Genomic DNA, 27,993 nt, shown 5'->3' with positions numbered 1-27,993 from the left:
GAGCTGTTTTGACGACGACGACGACGACAAAAAAAAAAAAAAAAACACTGTGAGCCCCGGACAGCGTACTCGAGTTGACAAAAGAAATCCCCCACGCAATATTCGCGTCCCACGTGCTTCCGATCCGACGCGTCTCCTCATTCCCCTCGTCCCGATCCAACGGTGCTCGCGGCACGCTTTTCCAAGCCTACTTGTTGGACGTGGCTATTTGACTTTTGGATGCTTCAAAGCATTTCCCCCACGTCGTGTCAACGCATCTCACGAGCGCGTGAGAGAACCTCCACTCAACAAAAATCAACCACGTCTCCCCCTTCCCGGGCCCACCGAGCCGTGCAAATATCCTCCACTCCCAACCGCGCGTTGACTGCACGCTCGTCAAAGACAACCTAGTTAAAGAGAAGCAAAAATTAATCTCAAGACTTAAAACCGACGAGTTTACTAAAAAGCACTATTCAAATAATTATCAAAAAGTCTTTTTTATTTTCCCATTTCAAAAATCCAACCCTTAAAGTCAACGCCTCTCCCTCTTCTTCTTCTTCTTCTTCTTCTCAGCTTCATCTCTCTCTCTCTCTCTACCAATCGGCCATGAGAGCTAAAGCTCGATAATCTTTCACTTCAATTTTTAATTTTTTGATTTGGGTTCGATCAGATTATGGGGAACGGCTTCGGGAAAGTGAGCGGGTGCTTCACCGGCGTCAAGGAAGGCCGCCGTCACGGCAGACACGACGAGTCAGTTTTAGAATCGAACCAATACGACGAGGGACTCGGCCACTCCTTCTGCTATGTCCGACCCGACCCAGCTTGGCTCGCATCCTCCAAAGTCCACTCCGAAGAAGCAACCACCTTCAGAACCATCTCCGGCGCTTCCGTCAGCGCCAATACCTCCACCCCTCTCTCCACCTCCCTAATGGATCTCTACTCCTACAACAGCATCGATCGTGCCGCCGCTTTCGAGAGCTCCACCTCTTTCGCTTCGATTCCACTGCAGCCCATCCCGAGAAATCTGATCAACTCGGGTCCGATTTCGGGCGCTGGAATTCCCGGGTCGGGTCCTCTGGAAAGAGGGTTCCTTTCGGGTCCGATCGAGCGCGGGTTCATGTCCGGTCCACTCGATCGGGGCATCTTCTCGGGTCCTATGGAAAAGGGTTACTCCGAGCAGTTGCCTCGGAGCTTCTCGATCGGCGGTCTCGGGTTTAAATCGAGATCCGGGAAGGGCAAGTTTATTCAGGTTTTACGGCGAGCGATATCGAAGACGATGTATCGGGGTCAGAACGCCATCGCTATGCCGATAAAAAGCCGCGTCGTTTCGGTCAAGGAGGATTGGGTTGTCGGCGGCGGACAGGAGAAGATTAATCACAACGAGAATTTGACCGTTAGCAGCGTGAATTTCAGTAGCGAGGGGAGTTTGGAAGACGACGAGTCGTTGGTGAGTCAGAATCTTCAGTGGGCGCAGGGGAAGGCAGGTGAAGATCGGGTGCACGTAGTCGTTTCGGAGGAGGACGGGTGGGTTTTCGTCGGGATTTACGACGGATTCAACGGCCCCGATGCGCCGGATTACTTGATGTCTAACTTGTACACGGCTGTGAACAAGGAGCTTAAAGGGTTGTTGTGGGATGAGAAGGCGGAATCGGGTGCCATTGCCGCCCCTGCAACCTCCCCTGTTCGCTCCGAAGATTCGAATTCGGAGAGTGATGGTGATTTGGGAAGGAATCCGGTGGTAGATGAGCAAGAGAATTATCCTTGTGCAAGTGGGGAGGGGAATTTAGATTCGAATTCGAGGAGAAAAGAAGGGAGGAATTCGAAAACAAAGTACCGCGGCACGGGGAGGAAATGGGAGGATAATCAGAGGAGGTGGAGGTGTGAGTGGGATAGAGAGAGAGTAGAGCTTGATCGGAGGTTAAAGGAACAGCTCAGTAAGTTTTTGGATTCCGATGGATCGTCCACCGGAGCTCCAAGTGCGAATCACTCGGATGTTTTGAAAGCTCTGTCTGAAGCCTTGAGAAAAACAGAGGAGGCCTATTTGGAAGTTGCTGATAAGATGCTTTTGGAAAATCCTGAATTGGCTCTGATGGGTTCTTGTGTTCTTGTAATGCTGATGAAGGGCGAGGATGTTTATGTGATGAATGTGGGCGATAGTCGGGTGGTTTTGGCGCACAAGGCAGAACCCGATTATTGGTTAGGGAAGATTAGGCAGGATTTGGAGAGGATTAATGAGGAAACTTTGAATGATATGGAAGGATGTGATGGCGAGAGAGGCAATGCGATTCCCAATTTGACTGCATTTCAGCTGACCACGGATCACAGCACAAGTGAAGAAGAGGTGTGTTGTGTTTCGTTTTTCGCGTTGTTTCTTGTGTTTCTGTTTTGGTTGTTAGTTTTGAGAGGTTTGATTCATGTTTTTGTATGCTGCATTTTCTTCAGGAAGTTCAGAGAATCCGAAATGAACACCCCGAGGATGCTTGCGCTGTGATGAATGACCGTGTCAAAGGCTCCTTGAAGGTCACTCGGGCATTCGGTGCAGGTTTTCTCAAACAGGTATTGTTACATTCTACACTAGCTGCTGCTCTACAGCCTATTTGTTAGCATTCTTTCATTTAGTAGTCCATTACATCTCAAGTAATTGTGCTTGTATATCGATAATAGAAGCATTCGGATATTACAGCCATTCTGATTAGTAACCTTCAGCTGCACGAATAACTTAGAAAGATTAGAAATCACTTGAAGTATCATTGCTAGAACAAATAGAAAAATATTTGAGCTGCAAATTATGAACTATTGAGATTTTAGATGCGACAGATGGATGACGGAATATTTTACTGAATGCCAATTTTTACATTGAAGGATCTCTTCGTTTAGATTTACAATGTTTCATGACAAGATTGTTCGCTTGCTGATATCGATATTTGTCTGTCTGTGTGCAGCCTAAATGGAACAATGCACTTCTAGAGGCGTTCCAAATCGACTACATAGGGACTTCCCCGTACATCACTTGTTCTCCGACTCTCCACCACCACAGATTAGGTCCCAAAGACAGGTTTTTGATATTATCCTCTGATGGATTGTATCAATACTTTACCAACGAAGAAGCTGTTTCCGAAGTTGAACTTTTCATCACATTGCAACCTGAAGGAGATCCGGCGCAGCATCTGGTTGAGGAAGTGCTGTTTCGTGCTGCAAAAAAGGCCGGTAAGTTGTAATCAAAATTAGAGAAAACATTGTTCCAATAAAAAAATTTAATTCATTGCAGAACACTAATACAGTGAACTTGGTTTGTATGAATCTCAGGAATGGACTTCCACGACCTTCTCCAAATACCCCAAGGGGATCGAAGGCGGTACCATGATGATGTTTCTGTCATTGTTATCTCCCTAGAAGGAAGAATATGGAGATCATGTGTATAAGTAGAGAAAATAAAAGATAAACAGATAAAAATACAGAGAAAATCCCGGAAAAGTCAGGCATTTCCTTCCTTGTTCGACATTTTTTTCTTCGTTTTTTCCCTAATCACCTCTGTAAAATACCAATTGAGCTTCAGGAAGTTCCTGAGGAGGAACTTGGTTGTGCACTTTTCTGGGTGATGAGGACTGTAAAGATGTAAAATCTGGTTCTCTAGCTGATTACATAAACTTTTCACAGAAAATCAAAATTGTAATTTTTCGAATAATCGACGTACCTTGCGAAAAGGGTTTTGTTTGGCACTATCTTCTCTGCCATCACTTTACTGCAATTCTTATGATCAAACTTTTCATCTCAGCAGCATCTGCATCTTCTTCTTTTTTTGTGAGCAATTGGATTGTTGGCTTTCCAAATGTTCCTTTGCCACATAAGAAATACTAGGTTTTGGATATTTGTGTTCCCTTATCAGCATATATCTGTGTGTGTGTGTGTGTGTGTGTGTCTGTTAGTATATATTGGTTCCACACACAGAAAGTGAAGCTCTTTATTTGTGTTGCACTTATTCTTTAGAGTATATGTTCTTTGTGAGATTTCTGTGGTACCGAAAGTTGACTTGTGGAACTTCAATGTACCATCATGTACTGAATCAATGGTTAGGGTAGTTTGGTGGAGAGATTCCCACTCATTTTTTCAACATTTTTTTTTTTGAACGAGATTTTTCCAACATATTATTTTAATCCGAATGAAGAATCGTCGCGAGGGAGCCAGCTAGCTAAAGGGCGAACAGTGTAAAGTCAACATTTGGAATGGGTCAACCTTTAGTTGACCATGTGCATAAAACCCAAACCATTGCCTTGTCATAACCATGAAAAACGATATTCATGCACTCTCGTAAATACGTTTGAGTGAGACTTGTTGACACCTGTAATATTTATCATTCAGCGTATTATAATAAGTTTAAGTTGTAACATGGTAATACTAGTAAAAGTGTATTTTGTATTTTAGTAGGGTTTACCGATATTCGACAATAAATCAGCAATATAATCAGTTTTGTGTGTCTGAAAACTTTACTTTTGAAAGTGTCTGAATAGCAATTCTCATGTATATAATGCATGTCTTTTGATCAAACTGATTCATTTGCAACACACAATGACTATTTACACGTAAAGAGTCAAATTTCTAATCATGCACATATACGAGATTTTATATTTCCACCAGCGTATAGTATATATAATGAAATTGTTAACAGTTGAATCATTGACCGCACATCCGACCATTCATGTGCGTGCCCTACATTGTAGTATAGTTGAATTTGGTATATGCATTTTGGTGATGCCACGCAGCAAAAGGAGAGCCCCAAGACATGCAGGGCCTGTTGCTGCTAATAGCTTTGAAGCTTTAATTAGAAATCATAAATCTCCTAACTGCTATCCACTTCTGAAATCCATAGTAATTGCACAAAAAAGATGCAGTTGGGGAAAGGTGGATGCCAGACTCAGACTCAGGCTCAGGCTCACTCATGAATTAATGATGTAATAAGACGACCTTTCAAACTGCAAGTCTTTCGAATATATTTTGAGTTGCGTCCGGCTACATTTGAGTTAATGCAGTTTCAGCCTATCCCATTCGCTTCCTTCGTTGAAAGGACAAAACTGCAGAATTTATTTGCAGCCGAAGGTTTTTGGTTGCCTCCCCACAACAGGAGGAGGAAAGCTTTTGAATTTTAGTAATAATGGCGGTTCGGTTCAGTGTTGAGATATAGGAGGAGTTCTTTAAGGCTGACCCAGGTTTCTAGTGAGCAATGCAGGGGTTTAGCAACTAGAATCACCTCAATCCACGGTTCTAAAAATCCCTGCCTAGGCCCTGCCTAAATCCCGTCTGGGTGTTAGGTGGCTGGTCATCGCCTCGATTAATGTCTAGGCATTTGAAAATTAAGAAAAGGCACCTAGACCTACTGAGACACCTGCCTAGGCACCTGCCTAGCACGCCTAGACCCGCCTAGGTTGCGATTCACTAAGATAAAAAATAAATAACTTTCATTTTGCATTTTATTTGTTTCCAATAAATTGTAATAGACTTGTTAAATATAAATAAACACGCATTATAAGCTTCATTATGTTCCAATAACTCATAATATATATGTTATTCTATTTTGTAGTTTATGATGAAATTATATATATTTTTAAGTATAAAAAGACGTTTATTTACACGAAATATAATAAATTTAATTAAATCCGCCTAGTCCGTCTAGGTGCCCGCCTAGACCCTGCCTAGTCTCCTAGGCGCCAGACCCTAACCCACCACCCGACTAGCGCCTATCGTCTTTTAGAACCTTACCTCAATCAAGAAAATGGCCTTTGTCTAATCCTAGTGAACCTTTTCAGTTGTGGATTAAATTGAGTTGGGTTGCCACAAGATATCAAAGACTACATTTAGTAACGAATAAATATCATTTAATATTACAGTTGTGACATTTCTTTTTACTTGTATAGCTTCAACTCATGTAAATAGAGAGTTCAATATCAAATTATTATAGATGCACGTTGTATGGCTTAACCAATTTTTCCACCTCTTAGTTTAAATGATATTGTTGTATTAAAAAAAATGACAAAGAAATAAACTGAGAATTATACTTACAAGATAATTTAAGTAAATTTATTATCTATCATATAATTAAATGTCCAGTTACATTGCAAAAAAAAAAAAAAAAAACCTACAACACTTGTATTAAGAATTTGGGTTTATCATTTTAATTAGGTTTATTATTTAATATATAACATACAAAAATATCTTTTTCTCAAACAAAAAAAAAAAAAACAAAAATATCATAACTTTTTTCTTTAGTATTTTAGTGATTTGATGGTATGAGATGAAAGTTCAAGTGATTGAATTCGTAGTACTTCATGAAATATTTTTCAGAAGTCGTATGAATTTATAGTCAATTTAAAAATAATAATACCGCTGTCAAATATGTGGTATAAACAGTATTGGTTGAGTAATACACTATTTCTTTTTTAATTAAAATACTAGGTGACACAACTTGGATTGAACAACAATTAAAAAAAAAAAGAAAAAAAATGGAGAATTGGACACATGGGGAATGGAGAGAGAAAGTCTTTCTTCTTCTTTGAAACGAAGGTCCAACAACAACAGAGTCATGGTGGTCTTCTCTGTGTTCCTCTTAATCTGAAATTAGATATTTCTTCTTGATCCAAAGCTTCTGTTGCGTAGCCATGGTGGCCTTTTCTCTTCCACCACCTGCCTAGGTCATTGGATAGTTTTTGGAGGTCCTCACAAGCGCTTCTTCGAACTTCTGAGTGGTCCCAAGACCACCCCTAGATTTGATCTCTCCATAATTCAAATTACCTTGCTTCCCCCACCCTATGTGAACATAGGTGTGGACTTGAAGTGCTTCTTAAAAGCAAGACAATCTTGTAATTCTCTCGATGTATTGCAATTCCTAAGGCCTCGTTTGATAGAAAGGATAGGCTTGGATTATTCACTGTATTGAAGCCATTTTCAAGGAATAAAAATGGATGACAAATTTCTTATCTTGTCCAAGTTGCAGCATTTACTCATGAAGAAAAGATATCCCTACTAATCCTCACAAAAAATGGTAAAGATTAAAAGGGACAACTATTATTCATGAGTAACTTTCAACTTGGACAAAATAAAGAATTTATCGTTCATTTCTTTCCTTAAAATACCTATAATATAATAAATAGTCATATCCAAGTCAATCATTTGTATCAACAAGGCCTTAAATATCCTAAATGACAGAGTCTTTTAAGTCACAATAGGGTTTGAAATAGAATAGGCCGTAGCAAACTAGAAAACCCAAAATCAAAAGGAGGGTGAAATGGGTCAACTAGGGTTAGGGTTTGTGGGACAACAGCCTTCAATCTTAGTGGGGAGAGTTAGGGGTGGATCTTGTGAGAAGTTTTGAAGCAATTGAGTCTCTCTTGAAAAAATAGAGGTTCAAAAGGGCTAGGCTTTGTGGTTTGCTTGGTGCGCAAGGGCTCTATGGTGAGGGGTGGCACTGTTATGGCCAGTAAGGAGAAGAGTGTGGATATGGACGATTTGGGATCGTGGTTTGGTGCTAAGTTACAGTTATTCGAGAATGAGAGAGAGGGCGTTATGATCGAGATGAAGGCTATTGAAAGAGCCTTGCTTGGGTTCCAGTTTACTTTAGTAGCAGAAGTGTTTATGAAAAAGGATGTGCATGGAGAGTTTTTCATTGATCGGTTTATGTCTTTTTGGAGAGGACGGGAATGGGTGTTTATTAGAGACTTGGGGGATAGACGTTTTCTAGAGAGGTTTGTTGGAGAGCAATATATGCAGCGTGTTCTAGAGGCAGACCAACCATGGATATTCAAGAGTGACTTGGTGTTAGTTGCGGATCACACGTTGCGAGGGAATGGTTGCTAGGAGTCACTTTCGCTTGGTGTATTTTGGGTTCAAGTTCACAATGTCCCGCCACTGAGTATGACGTCAGCAGTTGCACAATCTATTGGTGGTTTAATGGACACAATTATGAAGGTGGATACTTTTGTCAGTAAGGATTGTATCGATCGTTTTCTTAGAGTGAAAATCCGCTTTAACGTCAGAGAACCATTGATGAAGGATACGTTCATAAGCTTTCCTGATGATGGCACAGTGTGGGTGGATTTTAAATATGAATATCTTCCCAAGTATTGCCTAATCTGTGGAGTATTGGGGCACTCTACTAGGGTTTGTAAAGAGCTAAATATAGAGGGAGATCATATGGAGTGCAAAAAAGCGCAGGAAGGAATGTATGCTTTTAAAGGTTTGGATGCTGAATTTGATCTTAGAGGAAAATCTTTGGATTATGGTTTCCGAAAATCAGGTTTCGTGGGTTGAAATGGGGGATGCATGAATCTGGGAAAGCCAAGATGAGAATGGTCAAGAGGGAGGGAGGAGTACAAGAGAGAAGGAATGTCATCTGATTCAAATTGGATGAAGCATTCTATTGATCATGGAGAGGGTGAATCTCATAACACAATGGGAGATGAGGATAGGAGTGATGAGGAACTAGTTGATACTGTCGTGTCACCTAGCAAGCCTCGAACAAAATTGCGGGGGGCTACCTATATTGGTAGTCTCTCAGAGAGGATAAGAAAACAAAGGGATGAGGAAGAGAAGGCACGGAAGGCTAGAGATGAGGTTTTTGATGCAGGATTGATCGGACCGGGATGAGTGGTTGCACCGGGGGTAGAGAATGTACTTGAGACCTTGTAAGAAGGGCCCGATGCAAATATCGAAGTTCGCATATCTCAAGAAAATGGAAGAGTGGACGGCCGGAGTTAATTGTGGATGTAGGTCATATGCTAGTTGCGAATCATTCAAATGATGATGATCATTTTGACTTGGCTCCGATTATTGAGGCGGTGACTAAAGAGCAGAAGGGTAAGAAGAGGGTAATTCAGGAGGTGGAGGTTAAGCCATAGCAGGTGTGTATGGAAAACTAGGAGTATTCGTTCGAGAAAAATGCCGTTATTTTCTAAGGCAGAGGAGACCAGCCTTGAGGGATCTCCCAGGGCGCCATGAAGCTAATATGCTGGAATTGTCAGGGGATCGAGGGTGACCTGACAATTGACAATTTGTTGGAGGAAAATAGGGTCCACACCCTCGACATAGTGATTCTTCTGGAAACGAAAAATCGAAGCAATCATTATGCCTATTTAAAAAGACGACTGGGGATGGATTTTATGCATGATGGGGAACCGAAGGGTATTGGAAGCGGTATGTGCATTTTCTGGAAAGATTGCAATCATGTTCTGTTATTAAAATACTCGGATTTCTTTATCGAGGTTGGTATTCGTGATTGACTCTACGGACAATAATTGGAGGCTATTTGCTATGTATGCTAGTACCGATGAAAAGAAACAGAAAGAGCAATGGAGAATTTTGTCACAACGCATTGAGACAGCATGGGAAAAATGCCTTGTTATAGGGGATTTTAATGATATCTTATTCGACTCTGAGAAGGAAGGTGGAAATTACCGATCGTGGAGGAATCGGCGTGATGATGACCTAATTCAACAAAGACTTGATCGTGGTCTTGCAACGGAATGGTGGATTAAAGTGTATCCTGAAACTAAGGTTTTTCATGAGGTTTTGGAGGGTTCGGATCATGCTATGCTCATTTTGAAGACGGATGTCCCACCACAACAAAGGAAGCGGCCATTCATATATGATCCGATGTGGGGTAAGGATGAGGAGTGCTGTGATTTTGTGCAATCTAGGTGGAAGAGGGAGTTTGTTGGATTTTGTGCATTCCATGTTGTGGAGAAATTAAAATGGGTGTGGCATGGTTTGATGAATTGGGGACGGCAACATGGAAAAAATTCAAAGCTGAAAATTGAAGCTATAAAAAAAGAACCCTGTGCAGCTTATCAATCACCTTTGTTTGCTAGTGATGAGGTGAGGAAAAAGGAAGGGGACTTAAAGATGGCTATTAGAGAAGAGGAAGCTTATTGGAGATTGAAGTCTCAAACCCAATGGATTCAAGAAGGGGATAAAAATACAAAATATTTTCATGCCCAAACGGCAAAAGAGGAGGCGATGCAATAAAATATTGGGTTTGGAGGACAATCAGGGAGTTTGGTGTGAGGAGGTTGAAAAAGTGGATGAGATTGCTATTCAATATTTTCAGGAGTTATTCCTTTCCGGTTCTTTGCAAAGAATTCTGAAAATAACAAGTTGTATGGAGGCTAGAGTGATGGAGGACGATAATGTAGAGTTGATAAAACAAATTTCGGTGGAGGAGATTCGGAGAATGATCTTTCAAATTCCGGCAAATAAGTCGCTTGGCACGGACGACTTTTCAGGAAGTTTCTTCCAGCAACATTGGGATGTGGTGGGTGATGATATCATTAACATGGTGAAGTCATTCTGGCACTTAAGAAAGTTACTGAGGAAAATGAATCATACGCATCTTGTGGTCATTCCGAAGGTGGCCAGTCCTAGGAAAATGACTCAATTGAGATCTATGTCGCTGTGTAATGTGGTCTCTAAGGTGATTGCAAAGTTGATAACTAATTGATTGAAAAAGGTTATGACCCACATCACTAGTATGAATCAATCGGCTTTTGTGGCGGGGAGACAAATTCAGGATAACATATTAGTGGTGCACGGGATGTTACATTCTCTCAAGCAACAAAGTAATAGTAAGGAGTCTTTCATGGCAATGAAATTAGAATGGCTAAAGCATATGACTGTGTTGAATGGCCATTTCTCTTTGCCATGATGCGAACATTGGGATTTTCTGAGTTTTGTGTTTAAGAATTGAAGAATGTATATCTACAGTGTCTTATAGTATTTTGATTAATGAGTCGTCCACAGGATTCATACAACCAGAACGGGGGTTGCGGCAAGGGGATCTTATGTCCTCTTTTTTGTTTTTAATTTGTGCTGAAGGCCTTTCGGCTTTGTTGCGACGGAGAGAGGAGATGAGTGGTCTCCACGGCATTAGTGTGTCTGAGGGAGGGTTGCCTATTTCGCATTTGTTTTTTGCCGATGATGCAGTTATTTTTTTGTAAATGTTCGAAAGGTGAAGCGTTGGAGGTTATGAACGTGTTACAAATTCATGCGGACGCTTCTGGGCAAGTTATAAACATGGAGAAGAGTTCACATTTTTTCAGTGCTCATTGTGTGAAGAAACAAAGGGAAAAGATTATAGGGTGTACACATATCAAGGGAAGGGATAACTTCGTAATTACATAGGGTTATCTGCGGACTTTGGTCATTCCAAAACTGCGGTATTCGAGGAAGTGAGAGGGGTGCTAAATGGTCGGATTAATGGATGGGCCGAACAATTCCTTTCTTTGGTAGGGAAATAGATTCTAATCAAGGTCGTAGCTATAGCCTTACCAAACCATACGATGTCTTGTTTTAAACTACCGGTCAAATTGTGTAAAGACCATTTATGGAGGCAAAACAAGGGAGGCAATCTTCGTGGGGTTGGAAATGTATACTTCATGGATGTCGTATTTTGGAGCGAAGGCTAAGATGGAGTGTTGGAGATGGGTAGAGTATCAAGATTGTATATGATCATTGGATTCCAAAGTTATGTACGTTCCATATACGGTCTAGGCATGCGGAGATGCCGGTGTTGATAGGGGAGTTAATTGAGCATTCTACGGGATCGTGGAAAAAGGAGTTGGTACGTAACTATTTTGAAGAGGAGGAAGCAAAACTTATACTTGGGTTGCCAATTAGTTTAGATGGTTGTCATGATAAACTAATTTGGCATTATTCTAGGAATGGAGAGTTCACGGTCAGAAGTGGCTATGGAGTGGCCATGGATCTTCAAGCGAATGGGGAATTGGGTAGGAAGGGTACGGGAATGGGAAGTAGGAGTATGGTGTCTGACCGTGTCTGGAAATATGCATAGAGGCTAAGAGTGCAAAATAAGCTGAAATTTTTTTTTATCACCAAGCCATATTCAAGAATTTAGAGATGCCCAGCCGGTAAAGACAAGGGAGAATGAGCGCTGTGGGAAACCTTCAATGTCGGTTTTCGCTGGGCAACAAGTTCGATGGAAACATCCTAGTTTTGGGACTTTGAAAATTAACTGTGATGGGGCATGGCATGGGAAATCAATGTTAGGTGGCCATGGGTGGGTGGTGCGAGATTTTGCGGGACTTTTGCAGATGGCTGGTGGGGAGGTGAGTTTTTCAATGATGCGCTATGGTGGAAGCGGCTGCAATTTGTGCAACTTTGGTGATATGTAGGGACATGCATTATGAGATGGTAAAGATAAGAGTCTGATGCTTTATCTCTTATCAACATGATAAATGGGGAATGCTCAATTGATGCAAACTTGGAATGCTTCATTTTTTATATTCAAAATTTGGCATCTTAGATTAGGGAGGTGAAGTTAATGAATGTTCAGCGGAGTGGCAACCTCGCTGCCCATGCAGTGGCTTCCTATGCTACCTCACGTGGTGGTTCGTTCTTGTGGGATGCTTATGGTCCTGAATTTCTTTTTAATATTCATGCAGAAAATGTAAACGTTTCTATTAAAATTTAATAAAATTTATCTTTGACAAAAAAAAAATAATAATAATAACAAAAAATCAAAAAGTATGAATCTGACCGACCACTATTAATTCAAACAAAGACTCCGCCCGTTGTGCACTAATGCACGTAGACAAAACAGATGTTGACTTCACACCTCATTACTTTTTATACAATTTAAATCTCCAACGACTAAATTTAACTTTTTTGACAAAGATATTTTTAATTATATTAGAGTCATTTAAATTACGGTAAAAGAATTTGAATTCAAATACTGTGAATAGAGTATACTATTATGGTAAATTTAACTAAACAGACGTGTGCAGAATTAACTTAAACAATGTTTGGAAATTTCAATGCAAACTGTCTTGACATATCTGACCTTCTCACGTTGGTTGCTACATCACTCAACATTTTAAACTTTGAAATCTTCTCCCCGGTAAACACCCTCTCCAATTAATTAACTTAAACAATTGAAATTTGTACCTCATTCTTCCCATTTGATTACATATGCAAGTGTCACCTCACTTTATTTGTTAGAAATTATGCGTTATATTCAAATTATAATTAATTTGGTAATTAGCTAGTTGAGCCTTAATTTCTTTACTTGGTCTAATCTAACACCAAACTGGTCTACAAAACTTTCATCTTCTTCTCTCTTTCCCCTCATTTTTTTCAACTGGGAAACTCAGACATGTCAATCTTAAGCAACAATATCAGCAGCAGCAACAATGGGGCACCTTCATTTCATGAGTTCAAGAAACAAGCTTCTTTCTTCTTCAAGGAGAAGATCAAGACTGCAAGACTAGTCCTCACAGATGTTACACCAGTGCAACTGTAAGTTTCAATCAATCTTTTCTATGGTGTGTAGCTAAGCTGACTAGAGCAGTGTGCTCGGACTCCTCTTCTGCAGCCAAGTTTGAATCTGTCTGCTCGTAGTTGGGATAAGATTAGAATATCCGCATCCTCTCATTTTTATGGTTTATTTGTTGAACTTAGTGAGATGGGATTTGTAGTTTTTTGTTGGTCTGCTTTTGAAGGAACTTGTTGTGGCTTTGGATTCTGATGTGATGAACTTTTTGCTTGGCGTTTAACGTGTCAAGATTGACTGAAGAAGCTACAAATGGGAATCCATTGTCTCCAGACACAAGGACCTTGGGTTCAATTTCAAAGGCTGCTTTTGAACTCGAAGATTACACAAGAATTGTGGAGATTTTGCACAAAAGGTTTCTGGGTTTTCTCCCTTTCTTTCGCTTTCATTTTTCGTACGATTTTCTCCTTCCGCACTACCCTTTTTTACGTCCATTGATTCTCCTTTGGTTTTTTCGATCCTAAGACTAGAAAAATAGGGTGGAGTGCATGCGGAAGAAAAGAGAAGCGAGGAAATCACTACACTTTTTTTCCCTCCAGATTTATTATTATGAAAACTTGGTGAATTAATCTGTGCTTTTATAATTTCGTTTTCAGATTAGTGAAGTTTGAAAGGAAGAACTGGAGGGTCTCTTACAATTCTCTGATTGTTGTTGAGCATTTGCTGACTCATGGACCAGAAAGCGTTGCAGTTGAGTTTGAGGTTGACAAAGATGTTATTCAACAGATGGGAAGCTTTCAGCATATAGATGAGAAAGGGTACGTAATTCTGATAAAATTCTCGAGAACTGTTATTAGCACTCTATAACCTAGTCATTCTGAAAATCTTCTCGTTCATTTTGTGAACGGGAGGAGTGCAGCATGACTTTGCGTACGATTAATTTGCGAGGGGTCTAAATATTTAAAATGCAGATTCAATTGGGGTCTTGCTCTTAGAAAGAAGTCCGGGAGAATTTTGAAGCTGCTAGAGAAAGGACCTCTTCTCAAAGAGGAGAGAGACAAAGCTAGGAAGCTAACCAGAGGGATTCAAGGGTTTGGGAGTTTCTGCCAAAGATCATCTGGCTCTTCGGCACAAGGGATTTTAAGAGAATCATCATTTCAAACATATGGAAGGTCTAAGTCTCAATCTCTCTTCAGTGACGACGAAAACCAGGAGAATCAGTTTCCATCATCTGACGTCAAAAATTTTACTAAGAAAGTTGAAGAATCAAAGCGAAGCAACAAAAGCATTGCGATCGTTGTGGCTGTCAACGCTGAAGTAGAGAAACCCGAAGCTCGAACAAGTTTTAAAGAAAACATGGTTCCAAACAAGGACGATTTGGAGAGATGCTGCTGCAAGGGAGAGTCTAACCCACTTTTGGATGGTGAGAAAGATGTGTCTAGGGTTGAAATTTCTGCTGAGGATGCACATCCCTTCAATGAAACGCACAATCTAAGTGCTGCTTCATTGCTTGCTGCAACTTAATGCACTCATTTGTCAACGGATGCTCCTATTACACTCGTAGTCTTTAAAGGACCAGAACCAACTATTGTAGTATCTACATTGAGAAATCAAGTATTGTGTACATCGTTAGTCTAATAGTTTCTCGGACCTACCCGTTACAACGAAAAAGTACCTGCAAACCGCTTCCACTGGCATGTTGAATGGGCTACTTGGTTGGGTTTTTATTCTTCCTATTATCGTGTGCAACTCAAATATTATGTTATCTTGAAATATTAGTAAGAGCTTTGCTCACCCGCACAGTTTTTTGCATGAGTGAACGTATAAGAATATGACTAAATATATTCTATCTTGATATTTCTCAAATTTAGTAAATTTACACTGTAACATTAGAAAACTAATCTGCTTAACTTTACAATGCTTTCAATTTTTGTAGCTTTTATACAACAAGCACTTTCCCTATCATTGCATTTGCATGATATAGAAATACAATGGTTACAACAAAAATCTGAACATGTAAATGATATAGCGACAACATACATACCTACATACATACATACATGAAAGTAGTGAGATTTCAAGTCTTGCAAAGCCAATCTTGAATTGCAAGGCGTAAGGCATCGTTGGGAGTGAGATGCAAGTGACTCAATTTCAAATTGGTCATTGGAGAAGTCTCGCGACAATTTTGTAACCATCCACGCAAAGCTTCACCTTCGTACGTGAAGCCATCAGCTGCCAAATGCGGGTCATGCATTATTTCCTAAAAACAACGAAAAATCTGTCAGTTTGGAAGTCGTTTACCGCCTTAGTTCTTGTATTCAAGTTAAAAGTTCGGAGCTTTTTGGTGCATAGGTGGTACTTCACGAGCCTTGTTCACAAGTACAAAACCGTAGTCTGAAGTCTTCATATGGATGATCTAAAATTTTTATTTGTGATAAATTCTGAAGTTACGTAAAACTAAATCTACGTATAGAGCTTTGCAACACCATGAATTAGAGAGCAAAACCCAAATTGAATCCGAGGGTTACTAGAATTTGGAACAATCAGCAAACGAGGTTATTAGTATCACTCACCTGAAGGATCGGACACAAGAAAAAAGATGGTACTGGTCGCTCTTCAGAGGCATGTAGCTGCTGCAATTCCCTCACAAAAGCTGGCGTAAGCTCTGGTCTTTCCCTACTATTCAATTCACAGCATTGCAAACCAACGTCTACCAATCGCGCTGCCACAGATATAGGCCATTCTCCGGCTGAGGAATCTATAATCGATGCCAAATTTCCACCTAAAACTGCCTTGCGCACCTCACTTGCTAAGCCAACTGGAGGCCGTCCGGTGACTAACTGCAGAATGATCAGCCCAAAGGAATAAATATCGGACTTGGGCGTCAGGACCCCGACTCTCTGCAGCTCTGGATCTGTGTAACGAAAAGCACCCTTTGGCTCAGTTCCCCGGCGGAAACTTCGACAGTAAAGATTGTCTTCAGTGACCAGCCTGCAAATCCCAAAATCACAAATCTTGCAGTTGAGTTCAGAATCTAGTAGTATGTTTTGCAGCTTCAAATCACCATGGACAATCTTTTCAGGTCTAGAGGAGTGCAAGAAGCAAAGGGCACTAGAGATTTGAGCAATTATCCGTGTTCGGGTCTTCCATGGCACCAGAGAAATATTGCTTTTCCTGAAAAGATGGTCTTGCAGACTCCCATTTGATAAGTATTCGTATACAAGCGACCAGGCTTCTGGACAAACACCAAGCAAGGTCACAAGGTGACGATGCTGTAATTTTCCAAGAACTTGTACCTGCAAGCACAAAGAAAACAAAAATGAGCATCTTTGAAGTGTCATTGACGTATTATTAATCACTCCATCAATTTGACATATATAGCTGAGAAAGAGAGAGAGAGAGAGAGAGAGAGAGAGAGAGAGAGAGAGACCTCTTGTTGAAACTCAGCTTGTTCTTGCAAGTTGTGTGGATGCAATTTCCTTATGGCGACAGTTCTGCCCAGCATTTCCCCCTTATAAACACAACCATATCCTCCCTGCCCAATTTTAAAGCTCTCAGAAAAATTGCATGTTGCAGTCTGCAAATCTGACAATGAGAATTCTGCTAATTTCGGCAGCTCTTCAACAAACCCAATGAGCGCATTGCAGTTTGCGGCTCCAGCTTGTCTATGATTCCTCCACCGCTCAATCCAGTGAAGGGCTTCCACCTTTTGTCGTTGAATACATTGTTTTTCCTGCTGAAGAGTTGCAATCGAAGTCTGAATTTGCTTCACTTCCCCAGAAGCTTCATCAAACCTTCGACTTGCTTCCTGTGCTCGGCTGTCTAGAAGGGCAATATTTCTCATGGCCCTGCTTATCTCACCACTAATTTCTTCCTTCTCTTCCAAGAGTTTTTGTTGTTCCTCAATCGTGATTCTCAAGGCGTCCTCAGCCTCTTCTCTAAGTTTAACTTCTCGGCCACGGGCTAACTCAAATGCCTTGGCCTGAAACGGAGAAACACAATTGTGAGTTAGGAATAACAAGATTAATGAACAAATTATTTCATTATAACGTAGCTTTCAAGATCGTTATATATGTAGTTATAACCCAAATATAAAATGTTTCAAATATCTTATTCGCCAAGAAATTCTTAACCAGCAATGCGTGCTTACTAATCTTCTGAAAGTATTGAGAAGTTCCCTTAAATGCGTAACACAAATTTATTTTTAGATTCGCACTCACAGTTATTACTTGAAAGTACTGAGAAAGATCCCTTCATTGCATTACACAAATTTATTTTGAGTGTAGCACTCTTGAAATGGATCATGTAACGCAATTTCTAGGAATCATAATACCAAAAACGTTAGTTCTTAAGCTGCAACATCAACTCGCAGTTACCTTGTTGATAGCATTCATAGCTTCTGATTCTAAACTTTTGCGCTTCGATAGCTCTGCAAATGCCTTGTCCCTTGATGCCTCGGCTTCTAGTGTAGCTTCCGTAAGCATACGGCATAAGCTCTGTTCCTCAACGTTTAAATCAGAATCTGAAGGCATCCTTCCCTCAGCAAAATTATATCCTGAACCAGAGCTAGAACCTGTACTAGTTGAATTATGAATACTGTAGGGTAAGCACGTATTTGAAGAACAAGCTAAAGTTGGTGATGCAGCCAATTCTTTGTGGATTTCTGCATTCTCTCTATTTTGAAATGATTTACAACTCAAATTTTCTGCAGGTGCAATCTGCAGTTGCCTACATGAGGTCGGAGAACTTTGGCCATCTGAAGCATCTCTCGTCCAGACATGTTTCCCTTTGTTGATAAACCGTATTTCACAGAACAATGGAGCACATTTGGCTACATAACTTGCTTTGCTGGAGCTCTTTTTCACCTTCATGCAACTGTAGTACAATATTAGGAAGGCATACTATGCTACTATATAATACAATAACAAATCTTGCAGTTGCAAAAGATATATAACATTCAAGTTTCATAACAACAAAACCAGGAAAACTTACTTTCCATTGGGTTAGTATGACAAAGAAAATATTTAGAAAACAAAACGTAGACACCAAGGGCCGGTTCAATTAGACACCAACTCCTGCTTACTGGAGTAGGAATTGATCCCTGGACCACTCCCTTGGAAAAAGCTGGCTTTGAGAGTGTGGGAGCACAAGGTAAGTTCTTAAATAGGTCCCTTAATACATAAACTTGACAGAATAATTATTTGTACATAAAACAAAAAACAAGACAAAGTTTGCTGATACATACACATCTTAAGTCAACAAAAAACACTTAAGACCCACATGTCACTAGTTTCATACCTCAGCATTTTATATTAAAGCACTTGAAACGATGTCACGTATTGGGGTTTAAGTAAACATAATTTTATTTTATTTTCTAAGATGATGCATGCATGGTTGGACAGAAGGCAGGGCTTTTGCTGGGGGTGAAATATTGTAGGCCTCATTTGCCTACCCTAAGGGAGGAGGGATGAACTGGACCATAGCAGAATCAGTTCCCAAATACATTTTTACCAAAGGAGGCTCTTCGATATCCAATTTTTTTCACTGCGGTACAAATAAGCTGGATAGCCAAGTTCATGTCTGAGTGATTCACAACTTTACAGAGACCACGGTATACGACCTAATTGTGTTTTTTTATAATTATCTTAACTTTCAAGAGCAAACCATTAGACTTACAGTGGAACCTTATTATGCACCACTTACTCTTCTGGTACAGCTCCCATAACAAGCTTCCTAACCCCATTATTGTTGACCAACTCTACAATTCCTTTATGAATTTCATTAGCTTCAACCATAACAGTGCTTGCTTTAACCTGGAAAGTAAATGGTTGCAGTAATATAGTTAGATACACAATTTGTATTCAGTTATTATGCAATTGTCATTTCACGAAATGTGGACACTTTTGAGACAATTCTACACAAATATTGAACTATCAACACATAATATATTGAGTCCCGATGAAATAAAAATAATACGCAAGGCAGAAAAGCCTTGTTCATGAAGCTAAAAACTAGAGAACTGGTTAGCTAAACTCAAAAGGTACTGGTAAAATTCAGTAGTGGAAGAAATCAAGGTTCTACCAAATATAAGGAAACATCATGATTATGAGTAGCGATCTTTCTTAAAACTTTGATAAACACGAGGACTTCAATTTATAATAGTTATGACAGTAAAACACTAAAAATAAAGATTGATTTATAAATTAAAAGACAAAAACATAATGGCACAAAGCACACACCTTTGCTCTAGAGCAAGCCCTCAAATAATTTTGCAAAAGCTCCATTTTCCGTTCCCTTTCCTCCCTCCTGAAAGCCGTTACCACCTCGTCATTTGCCTGACTTGCAGGTAGTTTTCCTACTGCAAAATCATTGTAATCATGAATGACATACAATTTCAAAGAAATCAAAGTCTTCAAAGACGAAGAGAAAGGGTCTCAAACTGCTTAGCAAATGCCTGGAAATGAGAATTGAATAAGTTTTGCGAGATTTTACACTGTCATAAGAACCCTTTTGTTTTCCCAAATGCAAACAGAAAATAATTCACATTCCATCCACAACACATTAATGGGTCAATTTTTGTCACATTTTCAAATTGTTTCATAACATTTTCTGAATTCAGGAAAAAACTGGAAGACCCCTATATGCATACTGTGAAAGAAATTCATAAATCATGAAACTTTAGAACCTTTTTCACCAAAACAGAGAGAATAATCTGGAGCCATTTCACCAGAACACTAGTCTTGTTAGAGAGAGAGACTTACAGGGAGTGGGAATGAGCGGAGATGGCTGATGAACATGAAGTATACAAATTTCATTACAGCCAAAGTGCTTGAACGTCCAACGAAGCAAGCTCAAAGCTTTCTCCACAGACTTCCCAACCGCCACGTGCACCTTGTCACCACCACCACCTTCTTCACAAACCTCGGGCAACTGAGACTGAGAGGAGGAAGTCGCAGGCCGGTCAAACCCACGTCGGAAACTCACCGGAGAAGAGAACCCAGAAGGGGATTCAGCCACCGGGCCATGGTGCGGATATGAAGGCTGTACGAGCTCCATGGAAATGGAAGGGTAAGGAGGAAGCAGCTCCGCTGCTGGTCGCGGAGTTGGGGTTTGAGGAATGTGGGTGCCGGTGTTGTTGGGGTGCAGGTGGGAGGGTCATATGTAAAATTTGGAACTGATGATTACAGGAGTGAGATTTCGTGGATTTTGTAGGGATCTGTAGGGAGTTCTCGTTTCCAAGGGAGGCTTAACCTTTTGTGCTGATTTAACAGTGACACGGGAAAATGTTGACGGTGGAGTGGGGAAGAGATTTTCTTTGAGATAGGATCCTCGTAGGATTCTCACGGAATCTCCTAATCACATTCATTTATCGTATATCATGAGTTCAATTTTTATCATATATTGTTTATATTCAATTTTAAATAAAAAAAATTATAATGATCTCTAACTATATAATGTATAATAAACAAATATAATTTAAATATTTTCAAAATCCATACAAAAGAATCCGACGACGATCTTCACTCATTTTCTTTGTTCTTCTGCTTTCAGTCAAAGATTGTTTAAAATTTTTAAAATTAAAAACGTGAGAGCATCTTCATGGGCATCTTTTGATTCTTTAATTTACGTTTACTTGAAAAAGTACGGTAAACCCTCAAATCTATATTTTCATAACATTAGTCAAATCAATTAGTTAGCATCAAATAAGTGGCGTATAACAAAGAAAACAAATCATTCCTTGATTCTTATTTTTCAGTGTACCCACCAGTGTTAACCTAACAGCTATCAAGCCTTACCAAGTCCTCTTAGTAAATGTGGACGTGCCAACTCGCCACTAAACATGAACAACAAATATGATGGTGATGTTGCATGTGCTTCTGATTTCTGTATCCGAGCGAACGCAATCGAGAGAGAAACACGTATCGGCCTCTGAATTCTATAACCTAAAGACAGTGAAGTCCAAATAAGGGTTCGATTTTCAAGGTGCCAAACACTTCGGCGGATGAGTAGGACCAATGTGGTGGTAGTGTCGGATGCGCTTCTAACTTTTGAATCAGAGTTTAGAACCTGAATATAAGGTTGCTAGCTACCATGAAGTCCAAATAAGGGTTTGGTTTTCAATGTGCCAAACACTTAAATAACCCCGTAACACCTCATTTCGCCGAAAAGGTTTGCCAACATAGGGTTGTTAATCCAAACTATTATTAATTCAAACTAAAGACGTGCTAACGAAGTTAAGAGAGTTAGTTATTCCTCAAAGATGAGAGAAGGCGTGTATAATGAGATTTTGTGCAAAGTGTTTGAAGGTCCAACCTTCTCTTTTTATAATAAGGAAAACTAATGAAAAGTTCAAAAAAAAATTCTCTTTTAATGAAAAAGCCATTTTTAAAAGTATAATGAATAATAACAGAGAAATGTATAAATATGATTTTTCTTTAAAAGTAAACAATACCAAAAATGTTTTGTTAAACCTCCTTTTATAACAATATCCTTGATGGCCACGTTGTAAAAATGATGCGGTGAGTAACGAATTCGCTTAAAATAATATCTAAAAATATTATCTTCTGAATGGACCCACGACACCGCCAATTGGTGGACGACATAATCTAGTGACTGGCAAATAACTTCAAACCTTCGTGAAGGTTTCTTGCCTCGTTAAAAGCCTCACACGTGTCCCACCATTTTACCTCATCATCTTCACCCTACATCATCCGATCAAGTTTTCGCCCAAATCATGATTTTGAATGTTGTTGAGTTTGGATAATACTTTCAGAGAAATGATGAGGAGAATTTTAAAAGAGAGGTGGATTGTTTGCCTTTTTATTTTCATACTTTCTTCATGTCTTTTTAAGATGTGTGATTATGGACAAGGTACGTCAATATTTTATATTAATTTTTATAGAAATAAAAAAACAAAAATTAATAGGAATATAAATGTTGACGTGGCTTAACCGTGACCACACATCATAAGAGGGCATGGAACAAACAGGAGGGCATGAGGAGAGTATGGAAATGGGAGGGCAGACAATCCATCTCCTTTTAAAAGTGGGATCTCTCTGTCACTTTATATTTTTCGCATAATATTTTATAATTTATAATATATTTCTTTAAGATAATTACTGCGATAATTAAGAATGGTAGTAATATTCAGAAAAAATTAATACTCATCCAATAGTCTCAATTAAACGAAAATATTGGGTCGAAGCAACCACGTGTCATAATATAAGTGAAAAAATGTCAAAAAATAAGCTAATGTGAGACATCAATTTTATCATTCAATTATATTATAACGCGTGTTGTATCATCTTATTCAAGTCAAAAGATTCTCAAGCCTTGTAGGCAAAGCAATTGTCAATATCATAGACTCGTATCATTTCTAATCAGTTGGACTTTGAAGATTCTACCCAACCAGTATCCGTAAATGAAAATTCTTTACATGTATAGTATTTAAATGTAACGGCTATTACCTCAAGGCACCAAAGTAAAACCAATGGGCCACCTTGTTAAGTCTCTCGTTCGACCCGTGAATGTCGCTAATTATGTTTCTTTTTCTTTCTTATATTTGGATATTCATCAAATAATCATAAATCTATTTCCAGCTAATCAATTGATCAATCTCAAAATATGACATCCCGTCGATATGGAAAACCCAACACGTCCATGTGCGCTGTGACGGAGCTAACATTTTCAAATAATAGGTTCATCATGTTAATCAAAAACTAATTTTTGGACCATTTCGTCAATCACTTAGTAGGTAACTGTCAATCCTGTCAACATGTACCAAAAGTTTATGCTGACATATGTCGACCACTATTTTTGTAGAGGTTTGTCGAAATTGAATGTAAAATTATGTGGAGTAGTGTTAAAGACTTCCAAGACTTATCAACTAACACATGGTGTGCACAATAAAGTCGCACGCAAGAAGAGAGAAAATAAAAACAAATATGATAGAATAAAATAGAAGGAGGAGATTGTAATTTAATTTGTATTGGCTGTTTATATGGGTCAAATACAATACGCAAACAAATATACATAAAGTTTTTGAAGTTGTTGAAGTTAAGGGCAACCAATAACGCTCTGCTCGCTCCGCCATTGCATGCCCAAGTGGGAGACATCTCGTTGGTATTGTGATCAACTAGTAATGCATTATAAACACAACATGCATAAGCTACGAGATGCCTCTCACTCGATCATGGACAACTAACCCAAGCATATTCCATGAGTCGTTTTCTTTGTTATGCGCAACATCATCAACTTTTGCCTAGGGTTTGAAGTTAAGGTGGGCAAATGCTTTAGGAAACTTTGAGATGAAATCAAAGCAACAGAAGCATTTACATAAAACTTAAAGAGGGTATGAGCTTATTAAATTACACTTCAATTCATCTGGGGAAATAGCAGAACCCACTACAGAAAAATAGAGAAACATTAATTTATTAAATAAACAGAGAGGCCCTTAAGAATTTAATGGCAAATTAGAATTTCAATCAGAAAGGCGGGGAGGAGCAAAAATTAATAAATGGCAGAGGCTTTTAGCATTGAACTACCACTGTTCAACGGTTAATACAGAAAATAACAGCTAAAGAGTTCAACTCTCGGCCATAACCTCCACATCTCGTAGTTCATTGTTTCAACAACACTGGACACAGAAAATTTTGAGAGAAGCAAAGGTAAGAGTAAATACTTGCGAGCTGCAATTGCTATCTGAAACAGACTGGAAATCACGCTTCTAGCGATCCCATCCCACAGAATTAGAAACACTTCCTGTGTACAATTGATGGGCCAGATTCATCATACTCGGCCTTGGCAATCCACATCTGCGTTCCAAGTATAAACATTAACACTTGATTAGTATGAACTAATGGAATAATTGTACAAGAAACTGAAGAAATCGCTATTTGGTTTTGGGAGAGAGAGATTGGGAAAACAGCGCATCATATGATTTGTTAATGCGAGCAGGGTTAACCCAAATATTGAACAAAGGGGTGCCTTTCCAAATGATAAAGATTATGCACATTTCTAAGATGACGTGCCAAGTGAGTGTGTAATCATAATTGGTGTCACATATACTAAATTTGCATACCTGCTGGAAAGTGCTAAGAGATGCAAGGATGGATCCACCAATCCAGACACTGTACTTCCTCTCGGGTGGAGCAACAACCTTGATTTTCATGCTGCTAGGTGCCAAAGCTGTGATTTCCTTGCTCATTCTGTCAGCAATGCCAGGGAACATGGTAGAACCACCACTGAGGACAATGTTTCCATACAAATCTTTCCTAATATCGACATCACACTTCATGATAGAGTTGTATGTGGTCTCGTGAATGCCTGCAGCTTCCATTCCAATCATGGATGGCTGGAAGAGTACTTCTGGGCAGCGGAAGCGCTCAGCACCAATGGTGATCACCTGCCCATCAGGCAACTCATAGCTCTTCTCAACAGAAGAACTTGTCTTGGAAGTTTCAAGCTCCTGTTCATAATCAAGGGCAATGTATGCAAGCTTCTCCTTCATATCCCTGACAATTTCTCGCTCAGCTGTGGTGGTGAAGGAATAGCCACGCTCGGTCAAAATTTTCATAAGGGCGTCGGTGAGGTCACGACCTGCTAAGTCAAGACGGAGGATGGCATGGGGAAGAGCATATCCCTCATAAATGGGGACAGTGTGACTGACACCATCTCCAGAGTCGAGAACAATACCTGCACGGAAGTTCCAGAAAGGAAATTGTCTAAATGATATTGAAGATACACATAATTATCATTCCGTAAATTTTAAAAACCACTTCAATTTTTGTTTTGATTCTTTCGAATGCTTCAAGAAAACAGTTGCACCTGCTATATATTACGATCACTTCAATAATGATCTCAAATCAATTTCCAAGATAAGCTCTTCTAAAGGCTAACTAACAGCACCTCGGATGTTTGCATTCAAGTCATTGAATCGACATCAACTCAAATCCACAACATGCTGAAATTGTTCAAACTGCTTACCAGTTGTACGACCACTGGCATAGAGGGAAAGAACAGCCTGGATGGCGACATACATAGCAGGAGCGTTGAATGTCTCAAACATGATTTGGGTCATTTTCTCCCGATTAGCCTTTGGGTTCAGAGGTGCTTCAGTGAGCAGAACTGGATGTTCTTCTGGGGCCACACGAAGTTCATTGTAGAACGTGTGATGCCAAATCTTCTCCATATCATCCCAATTGCTCACAATACCATGCTCAATGGGGTATTTCAGAGTCAAGATACCACGTTTAGACTGAGCCTCATCTCCGACATATGCATCCTTTTGACCCATTCCAACCATCACACCAGTGTGACGTGGGCGGCCGACAATGCTAGGAAAGACTGCCCTTGGAGCATCATCTCCAGCAAATCCAGCCTAAAAGATGAGAATTCAACATAATTATTGATCTATTAATATTAAGATTTCCATCGAGATAATGTATGCCTTTACAAGATCAGCATTACAAAAGTTGAGTAGAATCAGATTTAGTCAGCAAGAGTTGGAGATAAAAACGTACCTTAACCATTCCTGTTCCATTGTCACAGACGAGTGGTTGAATATCCTCGGCATCAGCCATTTTCTAATTCCAGCTATAGAGACGTATTAACTGCAATACAGTGGGACATGATATGAACAATAGAGAAATTGAAATACTAAAGACGAAACACCCATCAATTTCCTAAACATACACGGGCATCAGATGTATAGTAATTCAATCAACACAAATAGTAACATCATTACCATAATGATCAAACCATAACCATAAGTTGTACATTCATTCATTCAACATAATGCTCACACCATACCAGACGAAACACCCACCATAAAATGATTTCCCGTCAATTATAAATTAGAGCAAAACAATTCAACTTTGCATCCAGATAACACTCCGGTTATATGTTGATCAACTTGACTTATTCAAAAGGCAGTTATGAATTAATACAAATGCTTGAATCTACGCGATTCATGAGGCTCCTTCGTGTCATAGGCATCCAAACCATCTCAAAACTCCGTTGTTTCGCATTACGAAATCAAATCTTTCATGAAAAACCAAATCTTCTACATTTAATCGAATCACAACACAAACCAGATACAATAAACAAAATCAGATAGTAATATTCCCACAATATAATTCAAACTCCAATAGCTACCGCACAAATCCAAAAGAAACATCAAAATAATCCTTAGATATTCAAATTCCCGCATATTCACTATGAAAAGATTCACAAGGTACCCGATCCACAATCGAGAGATCGCCAAACAAAACCTCACAAATCTAGAACGAAAATGAAACGATCCTACATCCAAAACCGAATAATGCCACACGAAGAGATCGGCGATGTCGAAATTAAATTAATAGATTGGCATGCTCTGCTTGGTTGCAAGGAAAATGTCGAAATTTTCTCGGAAAATGAGGGAGGAAGAGAAACCTGACCTTGGATTTGGCGTGAACGGAGGAGCCCCTCGGATCTAAACTGCGCGCCCTTGGGTTCAAAATTCAGACCTCCAACCCCACCTGAAATTCGCCTTTTAAATCCACAGCTCTCCCAGCGCTCACTCCTGGCCGTCCGATCTGTTCAACGAGATTCGTGTTCGTGGCGACGCGGTCCCTACTGATCTGGGGCTCCCGAAACTACAGGCTGTTTCAACTTTAAAACGCTTTGTCGAGAAGTGGTTCTCTCTTAATTTCTTTCATCAAGATCACCGATAAAATTGATCCGGACCTTTGAAAATTCATTCAACAACTCCCATCTATTTTAATTTTTTAAAATTTTTAATAATTTTGAGTCGTTGGATAAAATTTTAAATGTTTGGATCACTTGATTCGATAATCTTGATAGAATAATCTCTTCTCTGCTTTGTCAATCCAGGTGTCAGAGAGCTATTCTTTTTTCTGGTCCTTTCGTCTTATTTTTCTGGACCACATGTTGGGCCTTGGGCTTGTTATATGGGCCTTTGGACAATTAGCCCAAATCTTAACTTAGACACACGAAAGTCTAACGACACAGTTACTGAAGCCCACTAATCTGGCTCAAGGGCCTGGCTTGGCAAGAGCAAAGTTGGGTCGGTTTCTAGCCCCGACTAAGCTAATTACCAACCCAACCCATGTAAAAGTCGACTTGGATTGGTCAGGTTAATTAGTAAGCAGAAGCCCAACTCCATGTAAGTTTTCGATAACGTTACATTTTAGAAAAATAATTCAAATCGTAATATTTTAGAGAAAATTCCAACCTCATTTGTAACACCAAAGGAATATCGCAACTAAGAATGAATTCAAGCGTGACAAGTGGATAGATGATAGGGTTTTTATATAGTTGTCGATGTCATTTCTGTAAATTATTATAATTTCAAATGAGTCAAATCACTTTTTTTTTATCTATGTAGTTTTACCTATTTTCCATTTGTCTACGTCATTTCACGTTTGGCACTTTTAACCATGTATTTTTGTTGAGTAATTCTAGGTTTGTGCCACATAATATCTAGGTTTGTCTACCTAGTATTTTTCTTTGTTTCACAAGCAATGATCAAGTCCTACAAGTTTGAAGTTGTTCAGAAAAATTTATACACCGAATGATTGCGTACTCAGTTGACTGCATATATTTTAGAGAGACAAGTATGTCTTAATATTTTTAGTTGATTTTCAAATAAGAAGTGAGATAAACACATTAGTACATTCATGTGAGAAGTGAGATAAGCACAAAAATACGTACATTGCACTCGTGATATAGAATATAATCTC

The 27,993-nt window shown here is 39.5% G+C and overlaps 5 protein-coding genes across 5 annotated transcripts; 3 read left to right on the top strand and 2 right to left on the bottom strand.

The window, feature by feature from the left end:
• The first annotated feature begins 526 nt into the window (after positions 1–526).
• LOC137742088 (probable protein phosphatase 2C 23) lies at positions 527–3,683 on the top strand. The gene is made up of 4 exons (XM_068481834.1): positions 527–2,320; positions 2,422–2,535; positions 2,922–3,186; positions 3,286–3,683. Exons 1-4 carry the CDS (start codon positions 653–655, stop codon positions 3,399–3,401), a joined length of 2,163 nt encoding a protein of 720 aa, XP_068337935.1. The 5' UTR covers positions 527–652; the 3' UTR covers positions 3,402–3,683.
• Positions 3,684–9,276: 5,593 nt separating this feature from the next.
• On the top strand, positions 9,277–10,462 carry LOC137743115 (uncharacterized). The gene is made up of 2 exons (XM_068483020.1): positions 9,277–9,966; positions 10,073–10,462. Exons 1-2 carry the CDS (start codon positions 9,277–9,279, stop codon positions 10,460–10,462), a joined length of 1,080 nt encoding a protein of 359 aa, XP_068339121.1.
• A 2,546-nt stretch (positions 10,463–13,008) lies between these two features.
• LOC137741324 (epsin-3-like) lies at positions 13,009–15,044 on the top strand. The gene is made up of 4 exons (XM_068481045.1): positions 13,009–13,275; positions 13,542–13,664; positions 13,906–14,067; positions 14,221–15,044. Exons 1-4 carry the CDS (start codon positions 13,133–13,135, stop codon positions 14,771–14,773), a joined length of 981 nt encoding a protein of 326 aa, XP_068337146.1. The 5' UTR covers positions 13,009–13,132; the 3' UTR covers positions 14,774–15,044.
• A 37-nt stretch (positions 15,045–15,081) lies between these two features.
• On the bottom strand, positions 15,082–20,591 carry LOC137742412 (U-box domain-containing protein 33-like). Its single transcript, XM_068482272.1, has 7 exons — positions 20,011–20,591; positions 19,489–19,607; positions 18,953–19,062; positions 17,626–18,124; positions 16,680–17,231; positions 15,823–16,545; positions 15,082–15,509 (listed from the first exon to the last, which is right to left on the bottom strand). The coding sequence occupies exons 1-7, from the start codon at positions 20,303–20,305 to the stop codon at positions 15,327–15,329; spliced, it is 2,481 nt and encodes an 826-aa protein (XP_068338373.1). The 5' UTR covers positions 20,306–20,591; the 3' UTR covers positions 15,082–15,326.
• Positions 20,592–23,841: 3,250 nt separating this feature from the next.
• On the bottom strand, positions 23,842–26,836 carry LOC137741697 (actin). Its single transcript, XM_068481406.1, has 5 exons — positions 26,689–26,836; positions 25,771–25,860; positions 25,235–25,628; positions 24,330–24,943; positions 23,842–24,063 (listed from the first exon to the last, which is right to left on the bottom strand). The coding sequence occupies exons 2-5, from the start codon at positions 25,828–25,830 to the stop codon at positions 23,998–24,000; spliced, it is 1,134 nt and encodes a 377-aa protein (XP_068337507.1). The 5' UTR covers positions 25,831–25,860; positions 26,689–26,836; the 3' UTR covers positions 23,842–23,997.
• Between the last annotated feature and the right edge of the window lie 1,157 nt (positions 26,837–27,993).

This window comes from Pyrus communis, chromosome 8 (assembly GCF_963583255.1).
Source record: "Pyrus communis chromosome 8, drPyrComm1.1, whole genome shotgun sequence".
In the NCBI taxonomy this organism is placed as follows: Eukaryota; Viridiplantae; Streptophyta; class Magnoliopsida; order Rosales; family Rosaceae; genus Pyrus; species Pyrus communis.
Note: the sequence above shows the minus strand (reverse complement) of the source record. Positions and strands in the feature narration are given on the sequence as shown.